The sequence below is a fragment of the Cyprinodon variegatus genome, unplaced genomic scaffold, assembly GCF_000732505.1.
Source record: "Cyprinodon variegatus isolate N-32 unplaced genomic scaffold, C_variegatus-1.0 Scaffold345, whole genome shotgun sequence".
Classification (NCBI taxonomy): domain Eukaryota; kingdom Metazoa; phylum Chordata; class Actinopteri; order Cyprinodontiformes; family Cyprinodontidae; genus Cyprinodon; species Cyprinodon variegatus.
The window spans coordinates 308,118-319,795 of record NW_015150798.1 but is presented as its reverse complement, the minus strand read 5'-3'; the positions used below and the strand labels follow the sequence as shown (position 1 = coordinate 319,795).

At 37.1% G+C, this 11,678-nt stretch overlaps 1 protein-coding gene across 1 annotated transcript in view; it reads right to left on the bottom strand.

Annotated features, from left to right (window-relative positions):
* Positions 1–1,362: 1,362 nt before the first annotated feature.
* ppp1r13l (protein phosphatase 1 regulatory subunit 13 like) overlaps positions 1,363–11,678 on the bottom strand; it is a 19,289-nt gene continuing 8,973 nt past the window's right edge. Inside the window, exons 4-13 of the mRNA XM_015385686.1 lie at positions 10,871–11,471; positions 10,696–10,788; positions 10,493–10,581; positions 8,272–8,656; positions 7,701–8,173; positions 7,285–7,413; positions 5,674–5,807; positions 5,406–5,572; positions 3,487–3,680; positions 1,363–2,987 (exon numbers count right to left, since the gene is read on the bottom strand). Coding sequence (XP_015241172.1) covers positions 2,952–2,987; positions 3,487–3,680; positions 5,406–5,572; positions 5,674–5,807; positions 7,285–7,413; positions 7,701–8,173; positions 8,272–8,656; positions 10,493–10,581; positions 10,696–10,788; positions 10,871–11,471 — 2,301 coding nt within the window. The 3' untranslated portion in view covers positions 1,363–2,951. The remainder of the gene's footprint in view (positions 2,988–3,486; positions 3,681–5,405; positions 5,573–5,673; positions 5,808–7,284; positions 7,414–7,700; positions 8,174–8,271; positions 8,657–10,492; positions 10,582–10,695; positions 10,789–10,870; positions 11,472–11,678) is intronic.

Here is an 11,678-nt window from a genome sequence, read left to right as displayed (position 1 = left end):
AGAACCAGCAGTTTGAGCCACAACAGCCTGTATGTCGGATCAGATAGGGTGGGCCACTTTACCCTCTTAACATGACCTGCAGTTTTGGAGATCATCTAAGAAAGCTTCCTCTCCCTATGTTGGAAGTGAGAACTACATGAAATATTCTCAAGTAGCAATGCTACCATGAAAAGGTTAAATAGTCAAAGCTTTACAACACAGTCCTACTAAACGCCACCTGGTGAGCGAAAGTGAGAAGTGCAGCTTTGAGTGCAGCTTTGAAATAGCTTCAGTGTTATGACCCTGTGACCCGTCCCGAGGATTAGGGCCACTGAAAAAAAAAAAGTTAACTGATTTTTTTTTTTTTTTTATTTCAGTATAGTATGGGAAAAAAGTCAGAATTCTGACTTTAATCTCAGAATTCTGACTTTTTTTATTGACAGAATTCAGTCAGAATTCTGAGATTAAAGTCAGCTTTCTGAGAAAAAAAGTCAGAATTCTGACTTTTTTCCCATACTAATTGAAATACAATTTAAAAACCAGTTAACTTTTTTTTTTTTCCAATGGCCCTAATCCTCTTCCGTAATTAAGCTGCGCTGCTGCGATACTTTTAAAATTTATTTGTTGAGGTCAAGATAAAGGTTATCTTGATTTGAATACTTTGATAATACCTTTATAAATAAGTGCCATATTGTATTTTATTGCATTTGTAATATAATTCCTCCATTATAATCAGAGATGGGAAGTAATGAATTACAAATACTTAGTTACTGTACTCAAGTAGATTTTTCTGATATTTTTACTTTACTTTACTACTTATTTTTATGGCGACTTTTTACTTCTACTCCTTACATTTTTAAAAATTGTCTCGTTACTTTAGTTTTGAATCATTTCAATGGAGTTACCGTTATTATTTTTCACGTCATCAATACCAAATTCAATCTAATTGGATGGGAATCTACGTTGCATTTGACGCACCACTACAAGATGAATCGACAGATTCGGCGGTATTCATTGGCGGCAAATCATTGCAGCTTGGTGGCGGTGGCGTTAGCATAGTAGCATGGACGACGAGATGATTGAAAATGAACACAACGGAGATCTAGTCCTATTGGCAGACATCCATTTAAAATGTAGGCAACGGCATGAAAAAAGTGGTTTCTACTTTTACTTTTATACTTTAAGTAAATTTACAAGCCTGTACTTTGTTACTTTTACTTGAGTAAAGAAGTTTAATCAGTACTTCCACTTTTACCAGAGGATTTTTTAACACAAGTATCTGTACTTTTACTCAAATACGGAAAGTGAGTACTTTTGCCATCTCTGATTATAATATAATTCCAATTATATATATATATTGGTTTAATCAAACGAATATGCAAAATAAAGGCGAGCACAACCTAAAAAATTAGAAGTATCAGATTGCTGTGGGATCCCTGCCTCCTCATATTTGGACAATAATATAGAGCCATTGCTACCATTGTTAATCTGATACTTCAGAGTTTAATCCTTTCTTTGAGTTTTAGCTCAGTTCCTTCATTGGTTAAAACCTGTTTTCACATATGGATTACTTAAAAAAGAAAATGGATTGATAAAATAAAGAATGCCATGGACAACCCTGAACACCCTGGACAGATGACTGTCAGTTAAACGTTTTTCAGTTCTGCAAGATATACAGCTACAGGAGATCCTATTAACATCTACCAATAAGTTGTAGTAGAGTTATAATATCTAATTTCCCGTTCAGGGTTGATAAAACATTTCCCAATTGAATTTGAATTGAACTGTATCACTTTTGACCCGATATGAACTACTAAAATATAAAATCCAATTATAAATGTTTTAAATAGATTAATTTAGTACTTCGTAGGAATTCCGTTGAGACATATTTACCTTTTTTATTGATGGCAACAATAAATAGCTTTCTTTTTATTTTATTTTTAGTATGAGATTCCTTTCCTCCTGTGAGCATTTGATTCAAAATAAGCTTGGAGTATCATTGTGTGACATATTGGCAATAAATGATACATTTTTCAGGATTACTGGGATCATTACTTGTTGTTCCAAGAAATGTGGAAGCTGCTGGATAACATGTTACTGTAACAGATGGTTTTATTGAAAAGAGATTTCATGCATTCACTGGATGTTTAAACAGTTAGTTTTGTTATTCAACTTTTGGTAATATTTCACTAGCATTACAAAGCACAAAAGGAAAATAATAAATGGCCAACATGACACCCAACAAACATATGCATTCCCTCATATTAGACATCCTCTAAGTCGGAATACTTACATTACATTCCCCTCCCAACATGATTTATTTTTTAAAGCCAAATGTAAAAAACAAAACAAAAGAAGATTGTGCAAAAACTTAAGCAAGACAGAACGTTGTCATATACTAGAGTTCTTGTAATACTATGTAAAGTCACATTCATTCAGCATTAGCGTCATGAATGTGGTCATAAAAGTTAACAGAGTAGCTCTACTCTGGTCTAATGTTGAAACTTTTAGATCTGAATTATATACAGGTAAGTACTTCTAATTGAAACTCCCTTATTTTACATGCTGATAAATCTTGGATGTGAACTGTTCCAGCAGTGAGATGAACCATGTGTAAACCTGACTGGCTGTGGATTTGTTCATTCCTATGCTGGGCTAAGTGCTGAATGAACATCAACAGTTAAAGTTTGACATGTAACCACAGGGTGAGTCAACAACAGGGAGGGTGACAGATTTGAATCCTTAGGAAAGTTTGACAGAGTTGTCACATTAAGAACAGGGATGAAGCTTCACCAGAAATATTTCCTCATGCAAGTTTCATGAGTAACAATTTGTCCTCATTGGATTTTTACCATGAGCTTTCTAAAGCACGTCAGATGAAGTTCTAATGCAATGTCTAACATTGAAGATAAATATTATTGTAAAGGTGAAAGGACTCCTGGAGGAACCACCCTGGATGTTCAGAGGATCTCTTAACAGATGGATTTGGGGCGAACCTTTGGGAAAAGCTGCAAGAAAAATAGAAAACGTTTCTTTTAGTTCTGCTTGAAAATAGAAGAAATTGATTACATTTAACTTTTTTAGGCTCATGTAAAATTATTTAGGTATTTTTTTCTGATCCGAGTTCCTTTTCACTCAGGAGAAACAAAATTGCTCTCATTCCTAAAACTCTACACACTTCTTTTCCACTCTAGATTCTACTTCAATCTAAATAAAATAAATTATTTAAAAAATATAAATTTCAACATCAGTTCAGAAAGTAATAATATAATTAAAATGATTCTGTATTGATGAGTCATTGAGTTTCACTTGTTGACAAGGAAAACTTAAAATTAACTTTTCAGTTATACTCAGATATACCTGTTTGACAACTCCTTCTCTGCAGAGTAGCTTTGAAATGTCACCTTTGATTATGCACAAAAAAAAAAAAAAAAAAAAAAAAAAAAAAAACTGACAGCACAAATATCCTATTTAACTAAATAAATGATTGATTAATATTCAACTCACCCCAAAGAAGTTGTTTGGAACCAAGCCCTCCCTGCCACAGAGGGAAGCCCACCACCAGTCGGACCCCTCTGTCTTCTTCAGGATGGTGACCATGTCTCCCTCCTTAAAGCTCAGCTCATCAGGTGCTTGAGCCTGGTAGCTGAACAGAGCATACAGGACCCCATTGTTGTCCACCCCCATGGACTCTTCCTTGGCTGGTTGGGGAAAGCAAATATGACAAAACATAAAATAACAAAACAGTTAAGATATTTTGGTGTTTTTTTAATAATTTGTTTAATTTGACTGTTTAATTGTCATTTTCCATCACAGAGCATTTGTAAGATTCAGATACTTCTTTGTTCTTATTCCTCGTGCAAATATCTTCTAATAATTTGTCCTTTTTTTGTCCTCTTTCTTTAATGTTTACACAGCAAAATTGCAGTCATGTCCATCAGAATCCTTTGGAGTCTAGAGCGCATATCTATAGAAAATCACGAAGCCTGACTTGCACTTTCTGCTGACTAAATTCCTCTTTAATTAGGAGCTCACAGCTTCCAGTTGTACATCCTCCTTTCCATGGTGCACGCATTCAGAAATTAGCTCCATACTGTAGTTGTAACAAATATTTCCCAGAGTTATCCATTGTCACTGTGTTTCTTTAGATGATAAACAGCTCTTGCTGAGGAACTATCTAAGGAATCCTGTCCAATTTAGGGTTCCTCCATATGGCCCTTTGCCAATTAAATTCCTTTATATTAATGATTTCCTGCTGCAAAGAGGAAGAAACACAGAAAACCTCTCAAAGATTTCATTTCATTTAGCCTTTAAATTGTGACTGGGACTCTTAAACATTTTATATCAAAATGTATTTTCATCTTTTTACAACTGTAAAATTACGTTTGTTTTTTTTTTACATTTTGTCATACTGCAACCACAAGAGATTTAGTTTAAAGGTATAGTGAAGGATTTTCACAATTTTATTTTAAAGACTCTATAGGACCACTTATTTTGATGATCCACCCAGAAAAAGAACATCCTCCACTATGCCTTTAAGTGTATATAATACACAAAGACAAAGTGCTGCATAAAATGGAAGGCTATAGATACATGGCCTGCCAGTTGTTTTATAACTGCAAACCTCAAAGTTTGCATTTAGTAGGCCTGAGTCAATACTTTTAAAAGATCATTTTCATTGGGCAATGTCTCTATAGCAAACAGCCTGAATTTACACATTCATTCGTGTTGATCTCTCCCTAGGTCACATCAACATGTGACAGAATTTCCTAAAAAAACAAAACAAAAAAAAAATAGACCACCATTTCCTCTTTCCTGAATATCAACTTGAGATTCAAATGATGTTATAAATACAGGTTTTACCTGCTACAACATCAAATTTGATAAGGATAAGACAAAAAACACTATTCTAGAGAGTTTTTTTTTTCTTTAAGTATTTCAAGTTGGGTTTTTTCTGCAAATATCTTAAACATCATTTCTAACTATCAATGATGCAAGTGGGTCTGCAAAGAGAACAGGTGGACAGAAATTGTTGAAAGATGCATCATTTCAAACTAGAGAAGGTTGAAGTCAATTTGGTTCTTTAGTTCAATCTAGGCCAGTCCCATGTAGCACTGGTTGTGTTAGGTTAGTTGAAAGGTCATTGCCCATCCAAAGTTACATTTTTTTTTTCAGCCTTGAATAGCTTTTTTTCCATTATTGTCGTTCATTTAGTTTAATTCAGAAGTTGCCCATCATTTTGTATATAATAATCATCATGTATATAATAATGTATATCTCTTTTTTAAAGAGCTCTAAAAGGTAAACTGAGGTTGAAGTATGTAACTGACATTGAAAGAGCACAGTAGATTTTTCTGACATTGCTTGGGGGCTTTTTAATAAAGAGCGTGCAATCACTGCTGAACATCTGGGAACATTCGCCTCACCTTTTAGATAACTCTCACACTCATCATATCCAAAAAGGAAGGGATCACACTTCTGGGAGGCGGTTGCACCGTCTCTGTGGGTGAAGGCCATGACAGCAGCTCCATTTCTCACTAAAAACTCGCACATATCACGGTCGTTACAAGAGGCCGCGCAGTGTAGCGGAGTCCTGCAAGCCAAAAAAAAAAAAAAGGCACACAATGTTAAGAAGAGCAAACACCATGAGAGATATGGAGGAGGACGCTGGCGAGAACGTGAGCGGGCATTTACCAGCCATGGCTGTCTGGTGCGCTGACATTTACGCCAGTGCGAACCAAGAAGTCTGCCACCTCGTGATGTCCCCCGCAGATGGCGTTATGCAGGCCGGTGATGCCTTCGTCGTTGGACTGGCTGGGGTCTCCAATCTAGGGAAGAGATTCAATAAAAAGTTCAACTTACTTTACACCCACACAACATTTTACAATTAAAGCTTGTAAACTGAAAAAGTTACTCCCTCTACAGCAAAGGTAAATGTTAGCATGTCTATAATAGACCCTTATATAAAGGTTAAAGCTGATATCTTGGTCCTCCGGGTGAACAAGAGGAAACATGGAGGGGGTTGGGGAGCATACCTAGCATAACTTTATGCAAGTCACATCCGTGCACTTTTCTTTGAGTCCAAATCCAGGGCTGGATTCCAGAACACCTCAATCAACACTTCAATCAGTCAGTGAAAGTTTAAAACAGCTCGATTTATCTCACTCCTAATAAATATTCCTGGGGACTGCTTTTGTGTGGGACTGAATGCTACCAGGCATTGCAGCTATTATGAATACACAAGATTAATGCTTTGATTCTCAAATGTGAATAAAGTGTTTTCATTAGAACTAAACAATACACTGGCATATCTGAGCTGATTTTACCGCGGTTAGCAACATCACAACAGTATTTTGGATTTATGCAAATCATTTTGAATCCAGTTCAGCATTGCAGAGGCATGTCTGGGCCTCTCTCTCAGGGTTTAAGTGCTCCTTTCCGCATGTTTATCTTATTTGTTTTGTTTTTTTTAAGAAGGACTCTGGTTTTCACCTCCAATCTAAACACATAAATTAATGTTACTTACAAATCTAAATTGCGCTACTATTTGATTGGGTACATTGGTTTACTTCCCATTGTTTTTTCATTGCACATCAATCAAATGAGATGGAGTGGGGGAAGGCCTGCATGCTTTAGATGCGTCTCTGCTGATTCAAATGTTGTGAAATTATTTAATTCATGCTTTGACAGCATTTTATCTATATCTGCAGATGATTGATAGTAACCCATTAATTCAAACACTTATATAAAACCTGGGAAACACCTAAAAACCATTCCAGTCAGTGGTGATACTGAACACCACTGACTCATACAAACCATCATATTTGGTTGATTTAGAATTACAGAAAGCTTTTAGAATAATCCTTGGCCAGTTATCTATTCATGTGGTTCATTGCATAAGCCCATTTTCACACTGAATTTACACATAGTCCAACTTTACTTTTTAAATCATCATCATCATTGATCAAGTTTTTAATCGGTTTGGATTGAGTTGCTAAGTTCTAAGAGGAAAAATGTTGAAATCTATCAAACTTTATTTTGAATGATAAGTGTTTGGGAGCAGTTTTTGAACCAGATTTTCTGCCTCACAGAGTTTAAACTCTTCATGACGCTTTATCAAGTCAGGCCTAATATCAAGACATGAATTGTTAGTAACAATGGTTTGGTTTTACCTCCAAATCTGTCTATCATTAAATAAAAATGAAAAACAGTTAAGTCTGTGTTTTATTTTGCAGAGCACAGGAACTTTTTTCTGGTTTAGGTTAACCAATTTTATTTAAGCACATTATAACGTCATATAATTACCTCTTTCACGGCACGAATCACTGTGTCCAGTTCCCCCATCAGCGCTCCATCCAGCAGCAGGACCAGCGGGTGGAGCCGAGCTCGTCTTCCTGATTTTTTCCGACCAGGTTTCCGCAGAATGGAATTGTACTGAAGGAAAAATGGAACAGATTTTTAACCAATACATTTTTTTTTATTTATATTTTTGCTAAATCAAACTCTCTTAATAAATCAATTTATCCTTTGAAAACTGCATTTTGCATTTACTCAGTTTATCTTTGTCTCATATAAAATTAATTCTCATTAATTGATGATCTGGAGTTGAGTGAAAATAAACTGTAAACAGTTTTTTTATGGTACAGAACATGTGATTTCATCCAAAGGTAATGGAGTTAAGTGTGTTTTACTTTTGGCAATACTGAAAACCAAGTTCTCACTTTTTCATCTTCAGCACGAGGTTCAAGCAACTTGAAACCACTTGAGGGTGGAGCGACAGGAGGCAGGGCGGGTTCCTCCCCATCAGAGGAGCTGTCGCTACCTTTTCCCGACTTATGGCGGTGTTGTTTTTTGTGAAGTATCTTATGGATGATGGTTTTGTACTGGTTCGGCTGGTAATGTGAGGCCTTCTTCAGGCCCTTAGAAACGTCCACAGATCCTCGTCTCTTCAGTGGCCGGGGAATTTCAGACCTGATGAGGAGCAGTTCCTCCCGATCTGGGAACTCAGGGTTCTGGACCTCAGGGGCCACCACCGGCTGCAGCCTTGTGGGGCTCAGGGGCCGAGGAGCAGGTGTCGCGGGCTGTTCGATCTCATTTCCACTCCCTGGCATGGATGAATTCTCCAAATTTGCAGGGTTCTGATGCATGTAGTCCAGGCGCTCTATTTCGGCGTCTATATCCCCTGGGTGTAATGCTAAAAAAAATGAGTAAAAAGCACATTTATATTATTACGATTATGAAATTCTAAATTCATACAGAGCCTAAATTGTTCAGGTGTTTAACATATTTTACCATCATTATAAACAGCTGGCTGTTTCAGTTCAGGTGGATAATGCTGTGAATGGTAATGGTTGGATGGAAAGGTTGGATGGAACATTTTCCTATGAGCCGGATCAGGTGGGCGGTAAGGTGCCATGTCTCCTTGTCCTTCCCGGCTTTGATTTTGGAGAGCTGACATTTGCCCATACTCAGGATTTTGGAGACGTAAGATGACAGAGATTGGTATACGCCTTCTTTGGCGATGCTGGATGTGTTGTGGGGGCATATTGACACGGGAAATGATGGGCTGTAAGCTGTAAGGGGAGTTTCCTGAGGACGGAGCTTCAGGTGGAACTGATATGCGAGCAGTGCGAGGCAAAGAACTGTAGGAACCCTGCTGGGCAACAGAGCGATGATCCTGTAAAGTAGTAAAGAGAAAATAAAAGAAACACTTGTTACTTCTAGACCAGAGGGTTTGCAAATATGCATATGAAAAGCAGTCAGGCTTTTAAACATTATCAGATTTTTACCCAACTGTTTAGGTAATTAGGCTAAGCTATTATGTAGTAGATAGCTACACTTATTAATCAGTATAGAGCTGATGTGTTCTGTAGTTTTAGTTCGGTTTATATAACTTGGGCACATAAAAATGTGACGGTAAGTTTTCAATCAACTCTTAGACATCTTCAAATAATCAATGCTGGTATTTTCAAAGACATTTTTAGTACCTATAGTCACTATAGTGCCGTTTAGAGCTTTAAAACTTTCCAACATTTTCACAATACTTAATTTGGATTTTAGTAATTAGATAAAAAAAAAAAACACACAAATTAGGTCTTTACATAACACCTTGGGCTTTGAACATTTTGCAAAGTTCTGTTCAACCCATTTACAGAAAAACTACAGGACAACAGCAAACCTCCAAACACATCTCCACCCAGAATAACAGGCCTGGCAAGGAGAATATTAATTACAGAGGCGCATGGAAATACTGGAAGAGCTCCAGAAATAACCATTTGTCACACACACCACAAATTTGGCCGTTACAGAACGGTGGCAAAGGGAACAGTTTTGTTGCTAAAAAGCATGGGGAAAAAAAGTCATGTTTGCAGTTTTTGGTCTACAGGCAAAAGGCTGTGATCTTAACAATCTAACAGCACATCACAAAATACACAACAGCCATGGTGGTGGCTGCATTATAGTGTGGGGATGCTTTTGATAAGAAAGGGGAGCTTAATAACAATGAACCAGGTAAAGGAAAATCCTGGTGGAAAACTTGTTTAGGGCTGAAAAATAAAACTTTTTTAAATTCAAAACATGTACATTATTTAAATAACCCAGAAACATTACTGACAAAGAGGAACTGAAATCTATTTAATAGAAAACACAAACTTTGGCTTAGCGCTGCTTTAGCCATGCTCTAGTGTGGCCAAGGAAAATACTATTGCTATCATCTGTCATAGAGCTTAATAAATGTATCACCTTGACTATATTAATAATAATTAGGGCAGAAACAAATAATCGGATTAATTGATTATTGAAATAATTTAGCCATCGATTAATCGTTAATGGAGCATAGAGACTGTAAAACATGTCTTTAGCAGACAGAGCAACACTACTTTGAAAAAAAAAAGTAAGCATTTTACATTTAAAAAAAAAACTTTTTCATCTGCCAATATGCGCTATCCAGAACTCTTGAAGTGGAAATGTTTTAGCTCTACCTGGTTTAATTTAGTATAAAATCTTCTTCAAGAAACCTTTGGCTATCCGATTATTAATCGAATAATTGGAAAAATAATCGACAGATTAATAAATTTGCAAAAATAATCGTTAGTTGCAGCCCTTATATTTATGATCAAGAGAAAGACAAAATTCTAATTCAAAAACTCAAAATATGTTAGGAATTATAAATGCTTTTCATTTTTCAGGTTTTTTAGACTTGTTGAAACTGAATCTAGAAAGAGTAACTACTTAACTAGTGTCTTTTATTTTTGTTTTGTTTAAATCACCAACTCTAGCTTAGTAAGTCAATCAACACTAAATGCGTCATACTTGCACATTTCATTGCCATCTGGCATTAAACCACCTCTGCACAGTGTGCAAAGAACATTTAAGAGCAGTTCCTATTTGTATACTAAAGCTACATCTAAAGCTTTTTGAATTACATTCAAGAAAGCCAGGAAGTGTTAAAAGGGTTCGAGTTCCACGGAAGGGTTCAACAGATGTTCTGAACATTGTAGTTAGAACCTCCCACCTTTTTAGGGCTGGAGGCAGAAGGAGGGCCATCAAGGTTGGATTCCCGCCAGCTACTGTTTGGAACAGACGGTCGGAGCCAATCTGTCTCTGTAGGGGGAAAAAATGGCATGTTAAAGTTGCCGCAGGAGAAGACCAGCTATTAAGCAATTCTAAGTAAAACCTTAAAAAGCAAATAAAACAAAAATGCATGAATCAACTAACTGTCATAGGTGTTGTGAGGTTTCCTGTCATATGACACATCCAGATCTGTTTCGTTCCACTTTCCTGGACTTTTCTGCCTCATTTGAGACTCTTCTGTCAAAACACAGATCAAAGGTGATATTGCAAAGAAATACAAGAAAGCACACAAAACTTTCTAAAAACAGAATCAACCTACCAGTTTTATTGAATAGGGTAAAATTTCGAGGTAAGGTGCTGGATCCTTGCGAGTTTAAAGACAGAGGAGAGGGAGATCTCAAAAACCCTTGAGCTGATCCTCTATCTGGCTGAGGGGACCTGCGGCTCATCTGGTTGTTGTCAAACGGACTCAGCAGGTTTTGGGGCATCTGATGTGAGGCTAAGTGAGAGGACTGGTCCAGAGACCCGGGTGTTCGGCTATGTGATTGGGCTCTTTCCATGTCAATGTTATAGCCATGTGGTCTACTATCAAATGAAGAAGGGGATCTGGACCGGGGCAAGTGGGGTGACTGTTGGGGGCTGTGGGTCATAAGCATGTAGTCATCTGATCCAGATCGCTGATGCGTGGGTTTTACCGACCTGTGCATCTTTGGAGACGAGTGGGGGCTGTTGGAGATGACAGGGGGTGATGGAGCATTCCTGTTGCTGGAGATGCTGAGATCACTTGTATAATGAGAAGAGCCTGGAGAGAAGGGTTTGGAGCTGGAGGAGCCATTGCTGCTAATAGATGAATATGTGGGGGAGGGTGTGCTGGACGGCTCATACGACTGAGGTTTGCCTCTGGAGTGTATGGACTTGGTCTAAAGAAAAAGAAAGTGGTCTGATGTCAATTTACCAAAAATATATTAACTATAAATAAAAAAATGTCCCAATCAGGGTTGGTGACATTCTTTTTTTATTATTAAATAGATAAATCAGCCAGCGAATATTCATTTTTATTTAAGACATCCCTTGAAATCATGTGTGGCGAATGGATTGCCCCTCCTTTGTTAATATTTCTTTTATGT